We start from the raw sequence: 24,657 nt of genomic DNA, 5'->3' as shown, positions 1-24,657 counted from the left end.
ACAGGCAAAATATCTGTGTCATTCTTTCATCCATCGCTGGGTCAGGGTCTGCAGGTCAGACCCGGCATGCCTGGCTAAGTTTTGTATTTTTTTTTTAGTAGAGATGGCCTTTCACCATGTTGGCCAGGCAGGTCTCAAACTCCTGACCTCAGGTGATCTGCCTGCCTCTGCCTCCCAAAGTGCGAGGATTACAGGCATGAGCCACCGTGCCTGGCCTATTTTTATCATTATTTTTTGAGACAGGGTCTTGCTCTGCTGCCCAGGCTGGATTGCAGTGGTACCATCATAGCTCACTCCTGCCTCAACCTCCTGGGCTCGAGCAACCCTCCCACTTCAGCCTCCCAAGTGGCTGGGACTACAGGCGTGCACCATCATGCCTGGCTAATTTTTTATTTTAATTTTTTTTATTCATATTTTGTACAGACGGGGGTCTCACTATGTTGCCCAGGCTTAAATTTCTAAAAATATTTTTTCTTGAACATACAAAGGCAATACAAGTTTGCTGTAAAGTGTTCAGTCCTAGAAATGTATAAAACAGAAGGATGGCGAAACAATGTACTCCCTTCCTATTTAACCAGAGTAGGACAAGGTGGAGATGGGAGTGGGGACAGGGCCACACACTGCATGGACTCTAATGCTCCTGCTGTTTAAGGTGCGGCCACCCCAGTTCCCTGTATGTGTAAGGCACAGCACCAAGCTGAGGGGTGACACACACTGTGTGGGGACCAACCAGGGATGCTGTTCTGCACTGCACCGTGAGGATGGCTGGAAGGGTCCTCTCTAATTAGCTTCTCCATGAAATGAGTCAGACTTCAGGCTTGAAGCTCCCCAGTCAGTCCACTTGCAAGGGTTCTTCTTCTCAAAGCTTTAAAAAGCTCCATACTGTGCTCTGGGGCCTCTTTGAGCTCCCGTAGATAATTCAGGGGCAGTAACCTCCCACAGGCACATCCACCTGAGGAGCCCCACTGGCGTCTGTTGTGTGCACCGAGGCTCTGAATACACCTCTGTCTGAACAATGGAGTTCCACATTCCAAGAGGCTAAAATACCAATACATGATACAAGGAATTCAGACTTAACTAGGACCTACAGGAGCAAATGCAACCTTTTGTATTCTTGGCATTGGTGATATGGAAAATGAGTCAATTGGACAACTGTCAGAGAGCTTCAACATGCTCAGAATTAAGATGCAGGTTATTTATTGTCTGCCAGAGCAGAAACTTGCAAAGAGTTCATATATTTTTCTTTTTTTTTTTTTTTTTTTTTTTTGGAGACGGAGTCTTGCTCTGTGGCCCAGGCTGGAGTGCAGTGGCCAGATCTCAGCTCACTGAAAGCTCCGCCTGCCGGGTTCACGCCATTCTCCTGCCTCAGCCTCCCAAGTAGCTGGGACTACAGATGCCCGCCACCTCGCCCGGCTAGTTTTTTTTTTGTATTTTTTAGTAGAGACGGGGTTTCACCGTGTTAGCCAGGATGGTCTCGATCTCCTGACCTCGTGATCCGCCCATCTCGGCCTCCCTAAGTGCTGGGATTACAGGCTTGAGCCACCGCGCCCGGCCGAGTTCATATATTTTTCAACAGAAGTTTGGAGGAGGAAAAAAACAGAGGGAGGCCATTTGAAGAAATAATTTGCAGCACTTCCAAAAAATAAAAAAAAAGAAGAAACAGAATACCAAATAGCCCTTACAAAGAGGGTATTGATTGACGCCAAGATTTACCGAGAAGCCAAAAAAGGCTTATGACAAACACTGTAGAAGACATAATTCCATTTATTTCTAAGGGGGAAAGGGAACTACATATATATAAGAGAATATAGATAAATGGAGAGGGAAGGAGAAAGGCAAGTAGAATAGAGAGGCCGAGAGCATATAAGAATAATGAATATTTTAAAATGGATATATAAAAGAAAAAAAATCAAGATGTCCATACTGTTAACAACAGCAGATTTGGGGGTAGGGTGGGAAGATACAGCATACTATTGGAGACTTTTATCTCGGGGCTTTTTACTTTTTAAGAGTCCTACATTTCTGTATTGTTGGAAGTTTTTCAGATGAGCATTCTGAATTTTTATAGCAAAAGTCATTAAGATTTAAAATACAGATTGCCTAGATTTTCAACTGGATACAGGACAATCTCACCAAACACCCTCAATACATGATAAAAGGAATTCAGACTTAACTAGGACCTACAGGAGCAAAAATGCAACCTTTTGTATCCTTGGCATTGGTGATATGGAAAATGAGTCAATACATGAATCGTAAGCGACAGTCAAGAAGTGATAACCCAACCCACCTTCAAAGTTGGCGTTTTGCTTTTTTTTTCAATAATGCATTAGGTCAGTGCTAATGGAAATCTTTACCACTCGTCAGTCATAAACATCTGAGGCTAAACAAGACCTCAAAGGTAACTCAATTCACTCCTAGATCTTCAATCCATCATATGCCCTCCTAGGTAACTCAGACTGATGGCTGTTCTAGTCCAGGAAAATTGAAGAACAGAAAAACCATAATTTCTTCTTTCTTTTTTTTTTTGAGACAGCGTCACGCTGTGTTGCCCAGGCTGGAGTGCAGTGGTGCGATCACGGCTCACTGCAACCTCCGCCTCCCAGGTTCAAACAACTCTCATGCCTTGTTAGCCTCCCGAGTAGCTGGGACTACAGGCGCACACCACCACACCTTGCTAATTTTTGTATTTTTAGTAGAGACAGGGTTTTGTCATGTTGGCCGGGCTGGTCTCTAGTGATCTGCCGTCTGGGCCTCCCAAAGTGCTGAGATTATAGGCGTGAGCCACTGTGCCCAGTCAAAAATCATAAGTTCTTAAGACAAGATGTTCCAGGGGGTTGAAGACTCCCACCTCTTGAATATGTATTAGTAAAGTAGGGTTCTGGCTATAAAAATCATCACTCTCTCTCAAGGTATACAAACCCCACTGCCAAACATCTTTACCCATCTTCAACTCTGTATGAGTTTAGGTTTTGATTGACAATATCAGTATCATGGAAACTACCACAGAAAATGCAACATCCAGACATATCTTCTTGCTGAAAACTTTGTCTGCTGCAATGAAGATGTGCCGTCACCAAGTGATGGGATGCCTTTGGTCTCAATGGCCAAGTTATCCATAGGCAAGTCACTGATAGAGATTTACCACTATCTATTACTAGCCTGTGTTTTTGTAATAGAGCTTGTTATTCCAACAGTTAAGTTTGAGGACTTATGGGATGCTATTTTGATATGTACACAGAGCAAGATGTAAAGAAATATGAAATCTCCAGGAACAATTAAATACCTTATACGTTAACGCTTAATTGCTACCAATGACGGCTTAATCTAACTTTGATTTTGCCACCTGGTTTATGCAGAATTTTGCCACCTGGTTTATGCCTTTTAAGTTCATTCTGAATGTCAACACTTAATGTGAAAAATCCACTCGGGACATACAAATTACTTCTTAGCTTCGGTAGTACCATCAGAAGGCTCCTGCACTCTCTCCCTCCCTCTTCTATCTCTGAACTGTCACGGGCTCTCTCACTGAGCCAAGCACGCTCAGCCTATGTGTTACCTAACTCCTACCTCTGAGATACTACAGGATGACATACCTTTCTCTCATCCCTGCAGTAGCTTATGTGAGGTTGCGTATTGCCTCTGCGAATATTAGGCTTAGATTTCCCTGAGCAGAAAGGATTAGGTATTCCTTATCTTAATTTTGGTTCTTTGTTTCCTAAATTAGTTTATCTGATGCTCAGTCCGTAATAATTGAACTCTAGCAACCACACGCACTTGGGATTAGAAATGCAGCCCTGTGTTACGATATAGAAGAACTAACCTAATATAGAGAGGCACAGTGGTTAAGTAGAGATAAGGTCACTTATTAGCCGGATGCTCCTGGGCACGGCCTGAGCCTCAGTTTCCCCATCTGCAAAATAAAGAGAAACCACCTACCTAATAATATGTACTGAATAAAACTATTTTGCCAGGAATTCAGATCTCTCAACAACTAGGCCCCCAATTATCACCTTAACTTGATCTCTTCCTCATTCCTTCCAGATGTTACTGTTTTCTTAGCCTCCAGGCCTCAACCTAGAATGCCACACACCTTAATTCAGTATGACAAGATACTCCTTGACCTTCCAGGCTCTTCAGTGCCACCTTTTTTTTCTTCTTCTTCTTTCGAGTCAAGGGTTAATTCTCTCTGCTCTAAAATTCCCAAGCATATTTTATGTCCACACTGCATGACCTTTATCCTGTGCCACCTAGTGTAATAATTGTAAACAGATTTGCTCTCCCTGAATGGCCTGTAGTCTCTTTTTCTTGTTTTGTTTTGAGACACGGTCTCACTCTGTTGCTCAGGCTGGAGTGCAGTGGTGCGATCTTGGCTCACTGCAACCTCTGCCTCCCAGGCTCAAGCGATTCTCTTGCCTCAGCCTCCCAAGTAGCTGGGATTACAGGTGCGTGCCACTACACTGGCTAATTTTTGTAGTTTTAGTTAGAGACAAGGTTTCATCATGTTGGCCAGGCTGGTCTTGAACTCCTGACCTCAAATGATCCACCCACCTCGGCCTCCCAAAGTGCTGGGATTACAGGTGTGAGCCACCAAACCCAGCCCAGCCTGTAGTCTCTTTAAGTGTATTCCTGTTGCCCATACAACGCTTGGCACAGTGGGCCGCATGTAAAAGATGACCAAAAAATACTGACAGGAGGAAACAAACTGCAGGTTATAATTTAACTATTATAAGGGTCCGAGAGATCGTCAGGAGACTTGCCCATGCCCTTTTTCTGTGGGTTCCATGAGCAGCTGCCATCCAACCCAGGCCCTGACACTCCCTAAGGTGGATGGATCATGTGTGGACAGATGTGAACGTGGGCGACAAGCTTGATGTCATCTGCCCTGCTGTGAACTGTTCCAACTAAAATAACCTACTTTGTCTGCATTCATCAAAGAGGCCTCAGGGTTGGAGAAAATAATCAAATCAGACATTCTTCAGAGGATGTTCTGTTAACTAAACTAGTAAATATGAACTTAACCATAAATCACCAAGACCTGGTAAGTGAGTGAAAACCATTTTTCTCCTTCACAAGCCATTCTTGCCTCTCCAGGAAGAGGAAATGCAGAATAATTTTTCTCTCCCATACCATGACCCTGGCTATTTCCATTAGCCATTACAGTTTGTGGTAGCCAGGGGCTCCACATACAGGTTGAACGTCCCCAATCTGAAATCCAAACTGCTCCAAAATCTCAAACTTTCTGAGTAAACCAGACAGAGAGGACCTCATGGAGCTGATGCGCTTATAGGGGGAAAAGCAGACAGCTACTTACATATTTACTTGTTAAATAACAGTGATAAGTATAAGGAGGAAAAGCACAGGTGAGTGGATAATGTATTGTACAGGATGACCTGACCTAACTTTTTGTTTATCTGCAAAAATGGGAAGGCCAAGGATGGTTTTCCTAAAGACCTGACATATGAACCCAGCTCTGAAGGATGACGATGCAAAAAATAAAAGAAAGTAAGTTTTGAAAGAAGAGGGGAGATCCCTACAGAAGGTGGGAAAAGCATTATTATTAATGATAATAAAAAATCATTCTTGGCTGGGCATGGTGGCTCATGCCTGTAATTCCAGCACTTTGGGAGGCTGAGGCAGGTGGATCACCAGAGGTCAGGAGTTTGAGACCAGCCTGGCCAACATGGTAAAACCCCATCTCTATTAAAAATACAAAAATTAGCCAGGTGTGGTGGTGCATGCCTGTAGTCCCAGCTATTTGGGAGGCTGAGGCAGGATAATCACTTGAACTCGGGAACCAGAGGTTGCAGTGAGCAGAGATCACGCCACTGCACTCCAGGGAGCAAGACTCTATCTCAAAAAAAAAAAAAAAAAAAAATTCTTTTGACCACTATTTCTCTTTAATTGTTCTTTCTATCTTGTTTCAGCTTTGGAGGAACCATAATTCTTTTTAGCGTAATTCATCAGTTTGTCTCAAAACAAAGATCTGGTTTCCTACAGATTCCCCAATGCTTTGCATGTGAAAAATAATCTGGCTTTCAAACTATAAAACCAAACAGCTATCAATGTACTGAATACAGTTAGCTCCTAAAACCCATGGCATACTTTCACCATTTGAGAGACATTTATAAACTAAGATCATATTTCCTGAGCAGCTACTATGTGCCAGTGGGCCAAGTGCTCTAAGGCCATTTTCTCATTTAACACTCAACAGACAGGCACCACTGTCATCATCTCCACTTTACAGATGGGGAAACGGGACAGAAAGCCTGAGTCGTCCAACAGCACCTGGCTTGTAGGTGGCAGAGTTAGGACTGGGACCAATGCAAGCAGAAGACTTGAAAGTCCATACTAATTAGGGCCTCATCCCAACATTCTGCTGCTGGCCAAATACATCATGTAATTCCACATCTCCATGCCTTTGCTCAGGCCATTTACTCTACCAGGAATGCTAATCCTTCCTTCTTCCCTTCCCACATCCTCATAAACACATGTTCTTCTTCCAAGACCCACCTTAAACATACTTCCATTGTGAAATGCCCCCCTTTTCTTTTCTCTTTTTTTTTTTTTGAGACAGAGTCTCACTTTGTCGCCCAGGCTGGAGTGCAGTGGTGACATCCTGGCTCACCGCAACCTCTGCCTCCCGGGTTCCAGTGATTCTCATGCCTCAGCCTCCTGAATAGCTGGAATTACAGGAACGCGCCACCACAACTTCCTAACTTTTAAAATTTTTAGTAGAGACGGGGTTTCACCATGTTGGCCAGGCTGGTCTTGAACTCCTGACCTCAGGTGAGCCACCCACCTCAGCCTCCCAAAGTGCTGGGATTACAGGCATGAGCCACCACGCCTGGCCTGTAAAACACCCACCTTTTCTAGATTATAAACTGTAAAGATAAAGAAACAAAGGTAAAAATAAAGGAAAAAAGTGCCTGCTCTTGCTGTGGCCTGGTAATAATTTTCTAGAAAGAGCCATTGACAAACAAGGGCAAGAAGTTACCTAGAGAAGGGACTGAAAGAAAAGAGAAACAGGCATTGCTAGGCCATCTCCAGTTGCGAAGCACCTGATGGACCAAATCTCTGGCTTGCAAGTCCTTCATTTCTCCTACATACTCTGGGGTGGTGGGCACGAGCATATGCACCAAATCCCTGCACAATCCAGTCTATGTGCAGCACTAGTGTGTATAAAGAAACAGAACCAGGCCTCCCCTGCAACAAGCCTTCATCAGCTTCCTGCACCAGCCTGCCTGAGAGTTCAACAGGAGTTTACTTGTCGGGATGGACCCAGCCTTGGGAAAGCCACAGCCTGCTAAAGAAGATACAACCAAGGCCAGATTAAGGGAGGCAAGAAAAAGAACTGGAGGGACGGGGACACTTTATAACCAGCTGCAAGGGGAGGATGTTTAGGGAGGCAAACAAAAGCAGCGCATTTCCATGAGCTTCATTTAATTTATATTTAGCCTTCTCATTCTCAGTAATTGAATGCATTATTTATTTTGGCCAGCAATTGCTGCCTGTGGCTTTCAGGAGAAAAATAATAGGCTTTTAAGGTTTAGCGCCATAGCATTTAGAGACTTGAGTAAAAATCATCGATAAATTATTAAACATGAAGCGGACTCCACATTCCCACTCTCCTGCAATAGCTGAAAGTGACAGAGGAGGCAGACGAGGAGCCCAGAGTCCTGACACGGAGGGTGCTGTCTTTATCCATGCACAGTGTATGGGGCTGTTCTTACACCAACTGTCCCTCGGTGGGGGCGGAGGATGTTATAGGAAGTACAACAGGGAGAAATTACTCACAGCTCTCCTTCAACACTTCTTGGGAGCACCAAATCTTTGATAAGGGGGATACCTTTATCCAGGTAGAGAATTTTTGTTTTGCTTTCTCAAAAAAAATTACAATGAAGCCCTATATGGGATCTAACCATAAATTTCCCGAGATCCACAACATTCAAATCCATGGTCCTGATTTTATAACAGTGGAAGAAGAAAGATCTAGGCCTCCAAAGCCTCCACCTGCAGTTCTGGTAAGTGTGTCAGAGCTTTGGTATCTGCAGCTCACAATTTGTTCCTATTATTGCAGGTAAAACCAACTCAGGTATGCCAACCTAGGTCCACCATTCCTGAGCTTTTAAAGAAGGAACCCATTTAGAAGCAGATTTAAAATTTCTAATATCCAACAGTCTTCTAATTTTCATCCTGTGCATCACTAGGTTTTTGGTGGTGACTGTTAATTTTTGTTTCTTTTTTTTTTTTTTTTTTTCGAGACAGTCTTACTCTGTTGCTCAGGTGGTGCAATCTCGGCTCACTACAACCTCCACCTCCCAGGTTCAAGCGACTGTTGTGCCTCAGCCTCCCGATAACCCATCATTCTTACCAAAGCAAGCAGTAGGAGAAAGTTCCATGTTGACCTACACACAATGAAGACACGTGCCTGTCCTAGGGGGGAGAGGGGGTATCACAGACAATAAGCAAGTAAACAAACAGAGTATACGAGCATCGGATAGTGGAATGTGCAACGATGATGATGAGGATGATGCTGCAGAGGTGACAGAGTGGGCGGGGCGGCGACTCTAGCTAGAGTGGCCAGCAGAGGCCTCCATAAGGAGCTGTGGCTTGTTCTCATCATCTGCCTTGTCATTAAAAAAATTACAACTATCCGGGGAAAGATCATTGTAGAAAGAGGGAACAAAGCCACAAAGGCTCTGCACTGGGAGACCACTGAGCATGTTCAAAGAACAAAAGCAGGCCTGTGTGGCTACAGCAAATGGGAGATGAGGATGCAGGTGGTTGAGGATGGAGGTGGGCAGGCACCAGCTCACAGGGGAACTCAAGAGGCAAGTGTTCAGCTGCACTCAGAAGCTACTGAAGTCCCCCAGGAGTTAAAAGCAAAACCAAGCAGAGTTTTAAAGGTTCCTGGGCAGCAACCATGTATGAAGACTTCACTGCTCAGAGTTGCTCCAGTTGAATCAAGACACAGATGGTCCCCAGAACTTCCATGGCAGTGGTTCAAAGAATGGAGGAGTGACCACTCTCCAACTGGCCCAGAATGCCCTACCAAGACAATGGCAACAAGTGGTGAGGCGCCAGCCTTGGCATAATCTGTGCAGTTGTGTCGGGAAAAGAACCACCACTGAACACCTCAGTCCACCTCCTATGGTGCTATGGAAGTGCCCCAGCGTTCCTTTAGGCTTCCCAGTCAATGCAGTGGTGAAGAGGCATGGCCTTGAGCCAGACAGATCAGGGGCTGAGAGCTGGCTCAGTGACTCAGGAGTGGACCGACCCCAAGCAAGTTAGCTGGCCACTCTCTGCCTCAGTTTACTCACCTGGGTAATGAGGGACCAACCACAGCATCGGCCCCATGTGGCTGCTGGGAGGATGAAATGAGATAACATGTGCAAAGGGCTTGCCACATCACAAATGCTTCATAAATGTCATGTAAAGATTTCTTTTACCCTCTGTGTTATGGCCTGCAGGGTGGGTACCATGCTGCTGACCTGCCTGCATGCCCTTGGTGTACACTGTTGCAGCAGGTAACCAGGGTGTCCTGCAGCAAACACTGGGGCTTTCCACCTGAGTGCCTTCTCTTGGCTCAAGTATGGAGCAGGCCAGAATGCCAGGGGGTTAATATCTCAGAAGCAGCGCTCTGTCAATGACAGATGAGAATAAAGGGAAAATCACCTGTCTTCCTTGCCCTTCAGGTGGAGAACCACTGGCTGTGTCTGACAACACCGCCCAGATAGGAATGAGCTTCGGCTGCCCACAGGAATGACCTGTTCGATGGTGCCTGTTTTTCTGGCTGCCTTTCCTTCCCTGTCTCATCTCACATCACCCTTCTGATAGCACTGAGATCACCTTCTCCCAAATAAACGATCCTGAGCATCCTTGCCTAATGGATGGCTTTGGTGCCTAGTATGGAAAGATCAGTCTTGGGCAGAAATTTTATCTGTAACAGCAAACTGTAGGGTATTTGTTCTACCACAGATTAGATGGTACTTGTGTGTCTCTGGGGTTTCAAACACACAAACATCAACAACAACAAACAAACATGAATCTGCCACTGTGAAGCAGTCCTCATGTCTCACATTCCCCAGGTGTGCCGAGCTCAGGACGTCTGAGCCGCACGACCTGATCTGTTCTAGGCAGATTTAAGAAGGTTCTTACAGGAAGACATCTGTGCTCTATGATCTGACTCTATAAATGCATGTGTCCAATGTGCTTCCTAGCAGAGAAACAAATTTAAAACTCATCACTTATTATTCTTTTTTTTTTCTTTCCCCCTTAAAGGAATCTCTCTTGGTCGAGCGCAGTGGTTCAATTCTGTAACCCCAGCACTTTGGGAGGCTCACTTGAGCCCAGGTGGGAGGCGGGAGGAACATTTGAGCCCAGGAGTTCAAGACAAGCCCAGGCAACAAAGTGAAATTCCATCTCTATAAAAAATAAAAATAAATACATCAGCTGTGTGTGGTGGTGTGCGCCTGCAGTCCTAGCTACTCGGGAGGACTGCTTGAGCCCAGGAGTTCGAGGTTACAGGGAACTATGATTGCACTACTGCACTCCAGCCTGGGTGACAGAGCGAGACTCTGTCTCTAAAAAAAGAAATCTTTGTCTCTCTCCACACACATATGCACACACCTCAGTCAGTTTTCCTAAGCAGCAAGGGACTGCCTGAGATGAGAGAACGATGGACTTACCTTGGGAGAGGCACTGGTTGGCCAAGGCCACCTGACCAGAATGCAGGTAGAGATTGAGACGTGTGAAGATGCCTGCCAGGGAGGGGATGGTGATGAAGCAGTAGGCAACACAGGCCTAGGAGAAGGGAAGAAACATTAACGCTGGCAATGCCACGGTGGCAGAATCATACTCCCGTTTTCATCCCTCATGTATTTCCAAGTAAAGAAACTTACAACAGTGAATCTCCCCATTCTGAGTCCCAATTTTCCCCTCTTGTACAACTCTGCTCTGTCTGATGACCCTCAAGGAGGATGGGGATATGAGGAGAGTGAGTGATAATGCAGGAAAAATAAATCCTCACCCATCATCATGGAAAGTAAATATGTAGCACCTAACATTGATAAACTGAGAAACAGCTGTTTAAACCAATTACTTAAAAATATGGAGGTAATTAGAAGTAGTTGCTAAAGAGTTTGAGGTGGCTGGCTGAGGAAAGACAAGCAACGTGACAAAGGGCAGAGCCAGGATGCTTATTTTTTACCGTAATCTTTTCAATATAATTTCGTGTTTAAAAACACAGACACATATTTATTTATTTATTTATTTATTTATTTTTTACTGATACTTTTTATTTTTTATTATACTTTAAGTTCTAGGGTACATGTGCACAACATGCAGGTTTGTTACATATGTATACATGTGCCACATTGGTGTGCTGCCCCCATTAACTCGTCATTTACATTAGGTGTATCTCCTAATGCTATCACTGCCCTCTTTCCCCTCCCCACAATAGGTCCTGGTGTGTGAGGTTCCCCTTCCTGTGTGCAAGTGATCTTATTGTTCAATTCCCACCTATGAGTGAGAACATGCGGTGTTTGGTTTTCTGTTCTTGCGACAGTTTGCTGAGAATGATGGTTTCCAGCTGCATCCATGTACCTACAAAGGACACCAACTCATCCTTTTTTATGGCTTCATAGTATTCCATGGTGTATATGTGCCATATTTTCTTAATCCAATCTGTCACTGATGGACATTTGGGTTGATTCCAAGTCTTTGCTACTGTGAATAGTGCCGCAATAAACATACGTGTGCATGTGTCTTTATAGCAGCATGACTTATAATCCTTTGGGTATATACCCAGTAATGGGATGGCTGGGTCAAATGGTATTTCTAGTTCTAGATCCTTGAGGAATTGCCACACTGTTTTCCACAATGGTTGAACTAGTTTACAGTCCCACCAACAGTGTAAAAGTGTTCTTATTTCTTCACATCCTCTCCAGCACCTGTTGTTTCCTTTTTAATGATTGCCATTCTAACTGGTGTGAGATGGTGTCTCATTGTGGTTTTGATTTGCATTTCTCTGATGATGAGTGATGATGAGCATTTTTTCATGAAAAAACACAGACATACATTTCTTTCTTAAAATTTTGAGCAGGGCTGGGTGCAGTGGCTCACACCTGTCATCCCAACACTTTGGGAGGCTGAGGCAGGAGGATCATTTGAGGCCAGGAGTTTAAGACCAGCCTGGGCAACCTAGTGAGACTCCCCATCTCTACAAAAAAACAAAAAAATTATCTAGGCATGGTGGTTATAGTGAGCTATGATGGTACCACTGCACTCCTGCCTGGGTGACAGAGTAAGACCCTGTCTCCAAAAATAAATACATGAATGAATAGATAAATAAATTTTGAGAAGCATCACATCTGATAAAATTTTCAGCTTCAAGAAGCTGAAAATGATTTTTCAAAGTTTAACATCAGGCTGGGTGCGGTGGCTCACACCTGTAATCCCAGGACTTTGGGAGGCCGAGGCGGGCAGATAACTTGAGGACAGGAGTTTGAAACCAGCCCGGCCAACATGGTGAAACCCCCATCTCTACTAAAAATACAAAAATATTAGCTGGGCATGGTGGCATGTGCCTGTAATCCCAGCTACTCGGGAGGCTGAGGTAGGAGAATCACTTGAACTTGGGAGGCGGAGGTTGCAGTGAGCTGAGGTCGCATCACTACACTCCATCCTGGGCAAAAGAGCAAGATTCCGTCTCAAAAAAAACAAAAACAAAGTTGGGCATCATTTTTATCTAGAGGAAAAAAGGTCTTTCAGTTATAAGAACAATATTATTATATATATTTTTATATTAGAAACTTTTATATTTTATAAAATATGTGTTATATTAGTATATGAGAAAATGAAAGCTAATTCAGCTGGCACATAAAAATGCAGATCCATCGCTCATTCACCTTCCCCACAACACATATTAAAATTCAGACTCATTTAACCATTTCTCTTGAAAACATTAGAAAATAGATCATCCCATAGATACAGGGAAAAATTAATCTGAAAAATCAATACTAAACCATTCTTATCATGACATATTCATCTTTTTCTGGGAAGAGTAATTTAGTAACCCGCAAGCTAAACAGCCCACTGGAGTTCGAAGTCTGACAGTCCTTATCTTGAGAACATACCCGGACAAATGCAGCCGTCTTTCTGGAATGATTTCCTTTCATTAGTTTTCTTGTCTCCATTGCCAACCGGTTCACACTCTGAATGTGTTAATAAAACAGAAATGGTAATGAAGTGATGGCTGATTCGGATGAATGTTTTCCATAGAAATTTGAACATTAACTACATACAGGTCAATGAGAACAAGCCTTCTAGGACCAAGACTGGTTAACACCAAACCCTGAAATGCCAAAGGGGTCATCAGGCCTGATCCAATCATGGCTTGAGCAAACAGCTCCAAGAGGGTAGAACAAAAGACAGTGTTTGCTACGTTAGTCATGCCTTTTGATCAGCATTAGAAGTGACCATTTTCTGGCTTAATGAATAGCTGGGACTCACTTGCTCCATTTCCAGAAATCCTACCACACCAAAGTTTAAGAATGTAGAGATCTTAAGAGACACCTCCAAAGCATACCATTTAGATAATCAGACCACACCATTCAGCTATACAATACCAACAATAAGAACAATAATGATAGTAGCCACATCATCACTAATAGTGTTCCAAGTACTATTTAAGAGCTATACATTCATTGGTTCGCTTAAGCTGCATAATCCCAGGGTGGATACTATTACCTTCCCTGTTTTCCAGATAAAGTTTCTAGATTTAGGTCTTAAGTTTAGTTGTGCTAAATAACTTGCTAACCAGCAAATAAATACATATGAAAGTTATTCTCCTTGAATAGACATGAAATAATGAAAGAGCTTTAGGGAACCCTTCCACAGATATAAAAAGTGTGGACCTGCGGTTCCCAAACTGTGCACCATGGCACCCTGGGGTGCTGCAGCAAAGGCAGTAAATTCACAGGGGTGTCACAGTTTTTTAGGGTAACACAGCAATATTTGTTTGTTGCCACTTTGTTTTTTTTTTTTTTTGAGACGGAGTCTTGCTCTGTCGCCCAGGCTGGAGTGCAGTGGCCGGATCTCAGCTCACTGCAAGCTCCACCTTTCGGGTTCACACCATTCTCCTGCCTCAGCCTCCCGAGTAGCTGGGACTACAGGCTCCCGCCACCTCGCCCGGCTAGTTTTTTGTATTTTTTAGTAGAGACAGGGTTTCACCAGGTTAGACAGGATGGTCTCGATCTCCTGACCTTGTGATCCGCCCATCTCGGCCTCCCAAAGTGCTGGGATTACAGGCTTGAGCCACCACGCCCAGCCTGTTTGTTGCCACTTTGCAAAGCACTGGTGCAAGGCTGATTTGATGATGGATTGCTTTATATCCCTTATAGCCACATCATATATTCGTAAAACTTGTTTTTTGTGGCTACTGTGATCAAAAGCAAGTTTAATTGCTATGCAAAAATAAATGTAAAAAAAGTGAATGTAAAACAAGAAATAAGAATAGCATCACCAATCTAATTCCAAATTTTATAAAGCTGTGATATGCCTCATAAGTACACACCCATCATTACTAATTATGGCTAAGAAAAAAATAGGCCAGGCTTGGTGGTTCATGTCCTAATCCTAGGACTTTGGGACGCCGAAGCAGGTGGATTACCTTAAGTCAGGAGTTCAAGACCAGCCTGGCCAAGATGGTGAAATCTCATCTCTACTAAAAAATACAAAAAATTAGCCGGCCATGGTGGCAGGCACCTGTAATTACAGCTACTCGGGAGGCTGAGGCAAGAGAATCACTTGAACCCAGGACGTGGAGGTTGCAATGAGCCAAAATCGTGCCATTGCACTCTAGCCTGGGCAACAGAGCAAAAACTCCGTCTCAAAAAAAGAAAAGAAAAAAAGGTATTATTTTTCTTTCAATTTATATATATATTTTCTTCAAATGGCTATCAAGTTGTAAGAGCATAAATACTTAAGTTGTCTGAACCTAACTTCTTTTTTTTTTTTTTTTTTTTGAGATGAAGTCTCTCTTTGTTGCCTAGGCTAGAGTATAGAGTGCAGTATCACGATCTCTGCTCACTGCAACCTCCACCTCCCAGATTCAAGTGATTCTTCTGCCCCAGCCTCCCAAGTAGCTGGGACAACAGGTGCCTGCCACCATGCCTGGCTAATTTTGGTATTTTTAGTAGAGACAGGGTTTCACCATATTGGCCAGGCTGGTCTCAAACTCCTGACCTCAAGTGATCTGCCAGCCTCAGACTCCCAAAGTGCTAGGATTACAGGTGTGAGCCATCACATCCAGCCTAAACCTAACTTCTTAATAAACAGGGCTGTTATTAATTCTTTTGGTCTGAGAGCACCATAAAAAGTTACTGAGAGATGCCACGATCCAAGAAAGTTGGGAACCTCTTGTTAGGTAAGAAAGGGCTCCTTCTGGTTAGATTTCTGTAAATCACTTAACTCTGTTGCTGGCATGCAGAAATGAGAAAATGCAAATCTCACAGAAAAACAGATCAATAAAACCAAAGTTGTAAGTTTATTAACCTTTGAGAAAGCACCTTTCACACCATAGAGAACAGTAACAAAACAGGACCAGAAGAATCCCATATTAAGGCTGGTTACAGTGGTTCATGCCTATAATCCCAGCATTTTGGGAGGCCAAGGCAGGAGGATTGCTGGATGTGAGGAATTTGAGACCAGCCTGGGCAACACAGTGAGACCTCATCTCTCAAAAAACAGAAAAACAAAAAACAAAAAAACCAATATTTAAAATAGCCGGGCATGGTGGCTTGAGCTGGTAGTCCCAGCTACTTAGGAGGCTGAGACAGGAGGATTGCTTGAGCCCAGGAGTTCAAGGCTACAGTGAGCTATGATTGTGCCACTGCACTCTAGCCTGGGTGACAGAGTGAGACCCTGTCTCTAATAAAATAAAATAAAAATAAATGATTGGGATGTAGATGATCAATAAATATGTATTGAGAGAAGAAAGTAATGAATGAAGATACTTACATGAATCAGCTGCACAAGAACAGGCTCCAGATTGCAAAACATTGACCTGGACTCAACATAAAAACTCAGCTGTTGTTCAAAATCACGGCCAAAGGAAACCTAGAATCAAGGAGAAAGATGCTGAAGGGGACAGTGGTATTTTTAGAGGGAACACAAGCACATGGTATGACTGAAATATTATTATTGCCACCTCATCTTTATGACATGGGCACTGGACTAGAACAGAAGAAGTCAGGGGGTATAAAGCAGAAGCTCAGAGTGTAAATAGAATTTCCCAGGCTCCGAAGGAAACCACTGGAAAGGGAATAATGGGATATTGTTTGTCAGCTGTGGCCTTTTCACAGAACATAAATGTGGTTATTGGGGGCCATTTGTCAGAAGGTTTGCCATCATAACGGTCACACCTTTCTGCTTCCTGATGAAGAGCCAACCTCGGCAGCTCACTGGTGGCTACAGAAGCCATAGATGGAAGTTTCTCCACCATTAAACCATCACCTCGTCTCCTATTTCTTCAAATTTATGAACAGCTGGTTAGTAAGAAAAACTTTACTGTACATCAATCATTTTTGTCCAGATGAGGTTTAATATCGTCATTTCCATTACAGCTATCATGTTTCATATCTGATTTCCTTATATTCTTTTCCATAATAACTCGGCAACTTTCAGACAATGCCGTAAAAAGATAAATGCCACATGATGAGTACAAAAAGCAAGGACAACGGAGAGTGACCTGGGAAAATCCATAGGTTGGTTTTCTAACACAGGAATTGAAAGGCTAATCCTGAATTTTCATCAAAATTGATATTTCACCCACAGAGTCAGGTGGACCAATCAACCCGCATTATTGAACAAGTCAGAATTTCAAGGTTATTTTCAAAGTGATCTCGTCATTTTCATCTCTGTCAGCTTTGGTCCTGACTTTTCTACTAAAATAGAAGATATTGGCAGCAGTTGGTGTTTTGGCACCCAGAATGAAGGCGAAGACTGCTCAGGCTGGGATAGTATAATGGTGGGATGTTCCCAAAGGAGGCTGCAGGAATCCCTCCACCTCTGCTTGCCCTTCTGCAATGTCTCTGTGGACCACCCGCATCAAAACGCAGAGGCTCTTCCCCTCCAGACTGGCCCTGTGACTTGCTTTGACCCACAGATTGCAGTAGAATGTGGCCAGGGTTTACTGTGTGATTTCTTTTTTTTTTTTTTTTTTTATTTCCGAGACGGAATTTTGCTCTTGTTGCCCAGGCTGGAGTGTGCAGTGGCATGGTCTTGGCTTGCCGCAACCTCTGCCTCCCGGGTTCAAGCGATTCTCCTGCCTCAGTCTCCCGAGTAGCTGGGATTACAGGCATGCACCACCACACCCGGCTAATTTTGTATTTTTAGCAGAGACAGGGTCTCACCATGTTGGTCAGGCTGGTCTTGACCTCCTGACCACAGGTGATCCACCTGCCTCAGTCTCCCAAAGTGCTGGGATTACAGGAATGAGCCACCGCGCCCGTCCTCACTGTGTGATTTCTAAGACTTGGCCTTAAAATGCCTTGCTGCTTCTGTCTGTGCCTTCATAGAAGGCAACACCAAGCAAGAAAGCTCAGTTGAAACCACTGACTGAGAACAGTGGAGAGAAAGAGAGGACATGGAAGAAAACCAAGATGGCCGCAGCCCATATCCAGCACCAAAGCCCTGGAGAAGGGAACATGGCCACTGTGGCTCCTCCAGCCGAATCGTGCCACACCAGTGCCACACCACACTGCCTGCAGCAGCCTGGTTACCGAGCTGATCCACGGTTTAAGAAAAAATAAAAAACTGATGCTGGGTGCAGTGGCTCAGGCCTATAATCCCCGCACTTTAGGAGGCCGAGGCTGGAGGATTGTTTGAAGCCAGGAGTTGGAAACCAGCCTGGGCAACATACCAAGACCCTCGTCTCGAACCCACCCCCCCCCCAAAAAAAAAAAAAAAAAAAAAAAAAAAAAAGCCCTGTTATTTAAAACCACCAAGTTTTGGGATGAGCTGTTACTCAGCAGTAGATAAGTAAAACAGATGGGGAGTGGCTATCTGGCGTTTTGCCTGCCCGGCATAGTTTCCATCGCCATCGGATGATTTGCATCAGCTGCTTCAGGGCACACCTTCTTTCCACTCTCGGCCCTCTTGACTCAGGTCACCCAGGTGTGCCTGGGGCCACGACCCGTGTTAATCCAAAGAGACTCAATCCCAGGACTTCGTTGGAGCCCCGCCTGCCGGGCTGCAGAGCTGGGGGACTGGAAACCTGGAACTGTGGTGGAGCAAGCCCAGCTGAGCCGGGGGCCAACGGGGCAGAGTCCGGGGCTAAAGACAGACAGGGAAGGCAGGTCCTGATGACATCCGGGAGACCCTGAGCCCGGCTGCTGCTTTGGAGAGTTCCAGCCCACTGGACTTTTTGTCCCATGAGCCAAGAAATCCCTCCTCCCATCACCCACCACGCCCCCCCACCTTTTTCCTCCTAAACCAGTTTGTCTTGGCTCTCTTTGCCCCCAGGGGAGTCCTGGCTAATGTAAGATGTTTTCTAATTTCATCTTATCTCACTAAGAATGAAAAGCACCAGAGAACATAATGTTAACTGCTTTCGCCAGAATAAGGATAAACAATTACATCACACTTCCAAGTGCACTGAAACTTCTTCCCTAAGACTTACCATTTTTATAAATCCATTAATCAAATATGACAGCATCCTTTTTTCATCCTCAAGAGTGAGTGCACTAAAATCAATAATTGTACATAATTAACACGGAGGTAACAGATGAAAGTTTCTAAAGAAAAAAATACACAAGGGGTAAGTAATTTAACGGGTAAGAACATTTTGCATTTTCTAGATATAAAAAACTCCGTTTATTTTTCCTTTGATAAAAATACATAATCACAATTAACATAATTTAAATATGTTTCTCATCTCCCTCAAAGATGCTGTTCTCAAGATATATTTATTAACAAGAAAAGGTAACTTTCACTTATTTGGAACTTGGGCAGCAAGGTCTAATGTCAAATTCTGTACTTCAGGGAAATTTCACTGAACGTTTTATTTAAAAAATAAATGGAATTTATGTTGAATTTCCACCAGCAGGGTGTGCTGGTTCACACCTGTAATCCCAGCACTTAGGAAGGCAGAGGTAGCAGGTTCGTTTGAGCCTAGGAGTTGGAGAGTTGGAGACCAGCCTGGGCAACATGACGAGACCCCATTCTCCCCAAAAAGGAAACATAAATATTTCCAATGTACAGCAAAGTTGAAAGAATTTTCCAGTAAATACGCATACCACCCACCACCGAAATCCTGCCATCACCGTTTTATTTTACACATAATTATCCACTCCCCTCTCCATCCATCAATCCGTCTTATTTTTTTGATACATTGTAAAGTAAATCTCAGGTCTCAGTTGCTTCTATTTAATAGAAAATTTAACACGAATATGAGGAAGAAAAAGTCAAATCGTTATAGTTTTGATTACACTTGTGAAGGCCTACCAATAGTTCCCCAAATTTATTTTTAAAAAATTTTAAGAGCGTAGAGAAAACAGGAGTCAAGGTTTTTGCTTGTCGGTTTGTTCTTGGAGAAAACGTTTTGGCAAAGATTGCCCATTGTCCTTCAATACAAACGTCCACTTTGTTCTTTTTTTGTTTTTGTTTTGAGATGGAGTTTCGCTCTTGTGGCCCAGGCTAGAGTGCAATGTCGTGATCTTGGATCATGGCAACCTGTGCCTCCCAGGTTCAAGTGATTCTCCTGCCTCAGCCTCCCAAGTAGCTGGGATTACAGGCATGTGCCACTAAGCCTGGCTAATTTTTTGTATTATTATTATTATTATTTTTTAGTAGAGATGGGGTTTCACCATGTTGGCCAGGCTGATCTCAAACTCCTGACCTCAGGTGATCCACTCATCTTGGTCTCTTAAAGTGCTGGGATTACAGGTATAAGACACCACACCCAGCCCCACTTTGTTCTTAGAACAACATTCCCTAGCCTCCTTCCCAGTTAGGGGTGGCTATGGGACACTTCTGAACAATGCGATGTGAACACAAGTGACGTGTGAGCCTTCCCAGCTTTGTCCCCAAAAGAAAGCTGCTGTTCCCCATTGCCCACAGGCCAGAACGTGGACATGGTTTAGGTACGTCAGCTTCCAGGAAGAAGACAAGGACAACACCCCAGATAGATTGGGAGAACAATAAGACAGAAATAACCTGAGTCCCTGGATGATGTTTGAAAGAAGAGCTGCCCTACCCCTACCTTCTGGTCTGTCTACTATGCACAATTTTAACAAGACAGAAATCAACCTTCTATTTTACTTAAGCCAAAACCCGATATCTCACAAATCTAAGTGCCTGTCTGGATGCCTTTTGTGTCTTTATTTCTATTTTTGTCCAACTAAAGTCTACCGGCTCCATTTTTATGAAATGCCTCGACACTTTGATTTTCATAACTACCCATGAATTTGAAAGCACAAAAAATCATAGAAGATTCTAAAACGCAGAGAAAACAAAGAAGAAATACAATTCGTCTTGTTTATGGTTAAGTTCCAAAACAATTTTCTCCATTCTTGTAACATTTTCCAGTAAATCAAGCTGCTGTGTTTAAAAATTCTTTGGGGACTAAAATTTCAGCCACAAACAAGCAGGAATTGCCCTAAGCATAGTCAAATGAAAACATATTTTAAAAATAAACAAACAAAAACCAGAAAGCAAAGCAGTGACTATTCAGCCTTTGACTGAAAGGTAACGCCTGTGGATAGGCCTCAGCCTGAAGTATACCGAGGAAATAGAGTCCTTCATTTAAGAAATGTGAGCAGTTTCATTTGAATTTCAAATAATTGGCTAATAAAGAGATGAAATAAAAAGGCTATGTTACTGGATGAGTGAGCTCATTATTATACTATCTGCTGCTCTCAGAAATCTCCAAGAGACACGGAGTTTGAGTTCACTTGAATGAAACCAGCTTTTTACCCACAACATAAATTCCTTTCTAACAACATCTGCCACGTCGCTTTCTCAAGAAGGTTACCCTCAGCCTCCTTCCTCTCCTAGACTGGAATGTCTTCGTTAGCAAGAATTTGAATACCCCCAATAAAGTAATATTATTCACAGTGGCAGCTTAAATAATCATTCCCTAATGTTCTATTAGGTGGCATTAAGACCCAATTCGTGTTATATTTCAGCCGCAAGCATGGCTTACTTCACGGAGTCATGCATGGTCTTGCAAACGTGCAAAAGGGCATTCAAAATGACCGGGTCCTTGGTGGGCTCTTGTTGATGCCTAGGAGACATTTAAAGGTAAAAGTTAAAGTTTTGTCCACTGACAGCACTGTAAGAGTGGATTCAGTTTTCATCCACTGTACACATTTGAAAAGCAGCAAATTATCCAGCTGGCATTTCACCCAGCCCAGTTTACCAGTAATGAGCCGTGTTCTGGTTGTCTCAGAATTTTTTTTTTAATTTTTGAGATGGAGTCTCACTCTGTCACCCAGGCTGGAGTGCAGTGGTGTGACCTCAGCTCACTGCAGCCTCTGCCTCCTGGGTTCAAGTGATCCTCCTGCCTCAGCCTCCCAAGTAGCTGGGACTACAGGCGTGTGCCACCACACCTGGCTAATTTTTGTATTTTTGGTAGACACAGGGTTTCACCATGTTGACCAGGCTGCTCTTGAACTCCTGGCCTCAAGTGATCGGCCTGCCTCAGTCTCCCAAAGTGTTAGGATTACAGGCATGAGCCACCACATCTGGCCCAGAATTCTTTAAATAATAAGTTTGCTCTTCTACACACATGATAACTTCTCCTAACTGCAAAATCACAGAAAAACTCTTCCCTTTCCTAAACCAGGTGGGCTAAGGGCAAACCTGTTTTTTGTTTGTTTGTTTGTTTGTTTTTACTATGCTTCTCATACCTTCTGAAGCTCCCCACAACCTGTCTGTCACTGTGTTTTTAACAGGCAAATTTTGCCAGGCAAAATTATTCATTTGGTTTTTCAAAAATATAAAAGGGCAAACTTATAACAAATATTTAGGTAAGTAAATTAGGTATATTTATTCCAAGCAAATTAATTAGGAATTAATATCAATCCTTAGGAAGGAATTAATCTTTTAGAAAGATGACAAGAAAAGCTTAAAACATTTGAGCAATATCAAACTCAATTTTCCAAACTGAACCATATCTATAGATACTTAATATTTAAAGTAACTGTAGCCTTTTTTAACTTAACCTTGTCCTAAAAAATAATATATTGTACATGAAATCACATTAAACTATACACTGCCTAATACATTTAAAATAAATATGTAACTTTAAAAATAAAAACAGGCCAGGCGCGCTGGCTCATGCCTATAATCCTAGCACTTTGGGAGGCCGAGGTGGGCAGATCACCTGAGGTCAGGAGTTCGAGACCAGCCTGGCCACCATGGCGAAACCCTGTCTCTACTAAAAATACAAAAAAATTAGCCAGGCATGGAGGTGGGTGCCTGTAATCCCAGCTACTTGGGAGGCTGAGGCAGGAGAATTGCTTGAACCCAGGAGGTGAAGGTTGCAGTCAGCCAAGATCGTGCCACTGCACTCCAGCCTGGGTGACAGAGTAGGGCCCTGCCTCAAAATAAATTTTAAAAATAATGAAATAAAAATAAAACCCTAGCTAGGCAAGGTGGCTCACACCTATAATCCCAGCACTTTGGGAGGCTAAGGTGGGTGGATGGCTTGAGCCCAGGAGATGAAAACCAGCTTGGGCAACATAGAGAGACACTGTCTCTACAAACAATACAAAAATCAGCTGGGTTGTGGTGGCACACACCTGTAGCCCCAGCTACCTGGAAGGCTGAGGCAGGAGGATCACCTGAGCGTGAGAAGCTCGAGGCTGCAGTGAACTATAATTGTGCCACTGCACTCCAGCCTGGATGACAGAGTGAGACCTTGTCTCAAAACAAAAACAAAAACACCTTTTTTCCACGCACCACCTTAAAATTATTTCATGTACCACTAGCCGTTGGACAGTTTCGGGAAACACAGATTTAATCCAAAAAATGAAAAGAACTAAATTTGATTTTTTTTCTTTTTTGTTAAAGAGCTAAATTTGAAAACTGATCACAAATTAGTCAGCTACATAACTAAACACTGAAGATGAAAACCTTTCTAGCACCGGTGCCTTCTTCATAAGTATGTACGCCCTGATTTGTATCCTTAAAAATGTGACTCTTGAGGGAATTTATCAAAAGACTCCTCCTTCTGAAAACATATCAAAGTAAAATGGAGCTGCTGGCAGGGCTCATGATAACACTTGGTAGTCTGTCTTCTTAAACACGAATTGCAAACTTTTATCATGACTGCTGCCTTTAATGTGGCTTTCCTTCCAGTGTGGTTTTCTGTATGAAATACGTACACCTCACTTGGCCTCAAAGTGCAAGAACTGATTTTTTAGCAACAGGTTTCACAAGGGCACTGGGAATCAAGGCTTCCGCTGCACGCCGTGGCACTCACTTGATAAAGGCGTCCATGATGCACTTGCAAACCTCCACCCGCACACTCTCTTTTTGGAACATGTCCAGAAACGGCAGAAATTTTTCCTATAAATAAAGCAAGCATTCTATATGCAAATGACACAAGTTACTGGAAGGAAGGAATCTGTGGGTCTCTTTTAATGTGGAGGTCAAAAAAGCAGAACAGAGGTTCATCTCTCTGAGTCAGGTCAGATGAGGACTCCTCTGAAATCAGGGAGAGGACCTGACTGGGCTTGTAAAAAGCTGTTACTGAGCCAGGCACAGTGGCTTATGTCTGTAATCCCAGCACTTTGGGAGGCCGAGGTGGGTGGATCACTTGAGGCCAGGAGTTCAAGACCAGCCTGGCCAACATGGCGAAACCCTGTCTCTACTAAAAATACAAAAATTAGACAGGTGTACCGGTGCATGTCTGTAGTCCCAGCTACTTGGAAGGCTGAGGCAGGAGAATTGCTTAAACTCAGGAAGGCGGAGGTTGCAGTGAGCCGAGATCGCTCTGCTGCACTCCAGCCTAGGCGACAGAGCAAGACTCTGTCTCAAAAATAAATAAACAAGCAAACAAACAAACAAACAAAATAAAAAGCTGTTACTGTTAAAACAACTTATATGCATTCCAGGGATTGGTGCTGGGACCAGTTAACACTTTGGCGAGCCATCCCGGCAACCTTTGATGACCGTAAGCTTCTCCGGGCAAGGCAGACTTCAGTCTTTTTATGATTATATTGATGAGCAATGGAAGAAGAGTCAGAGTACAGCTGTTCAGAGATGGCCTCGAAATTGGACTGCCTGGCTCTGAATCCTAACCTCGGTGACTGTGTAACTGTAAACAAGTTGCTCTACTTCTTCCTGCATCAGTTTTCTCATTTGTAAAGTGGGAATATGGTAGTTGCTCCCTTATCTGCGGTTTTGCTTTCCAGAGTTTCAGTTACTCTCGGTTAACGGCCATCCGAAAATATTAAATAGAAAATTCTAGAAATAATTCATTCATTTTTATTTTTATAGTATTTTATTTGTTTGAGACAGAGTCTCACTCTGTTGCCTAGGCTCGAGTGCACTGGTGCAATCTCGGTTCACTGCAACCTCAGCCTCCCCAGTAGCTGGGACTACAGGCATGCACCACCACACCTGGCTAATTTTTTGTATTTTTAGTAG

At 43.5% G+C, this 24,657-nt stretch overlaps 1 protein-coding gene across 13 annotated transcripts in view; it reads right to left on the bottom strand.

The window, feature by feature from the left end:
- Positions 1 to 24,657, bottom strand: part of VPS35L (VPS35 endosomal protein sorting factor like) — a 147,557-nt gene that overhangs the window by 39,258 nt on the left and 83,642 nt on the right. For 8 of the 13 annotated variants that reach the window (XM_077986358.1, XM_077986362.1, XM_077986364.1 and 5 more), the window contains 6 exons: positions 23,489 to 23,574; positions 21,206 to 21,286; positions 18,683 to 18,746; positions 16,021 to 16,119; positions 13,137 to 13,214; positions 10,689 to 10,803 (listed from right to left, as the gene is read on the bottom strand). In XM_077986358.1, the coding sequence (XP_077842484.1) occupies positions 10,689 to 10,803; positions 13,137 to 13,214; positions 16,021 to 16,119; positions 18,683 to 18,746; positions 21,206 to 21,286; positions 23,489 to 23,574 (523 nt within the window). The remainder of the gene's footprint in view (positions 1 to 10,688; positions 10,804 to 13,136; positions 13,215 to 16,020; positions 16,120 to 18,682; positions 18,747 to 21,205; positions 21,287 to 23,488; positions 23,575 to 24,657) is intronic. The other 5 variants (XM_077986361.1, XM_077986360.1, XM_077986368.1 and 2 more) reach the window with 2 other exon arrangements.

This window comes from Macaca mulatta, chromosome 20, assembly GCF_049350105.2.
Source record: "Macaca mulatta isolate MMU2019108-1 chromosome 20, T2T-MMU8v2.0, whole genome shotgun sequence".
NCBI lineage: Eukaryota > Metazoa > Chordata > Mammalia > Primates > Cercopithecidae > Macaca > Macaca mulatta.
Note: the sequence above shows the minus strand (reverse complement) of the source record. Positions and strands in the feature narration are given on the sequence as shown.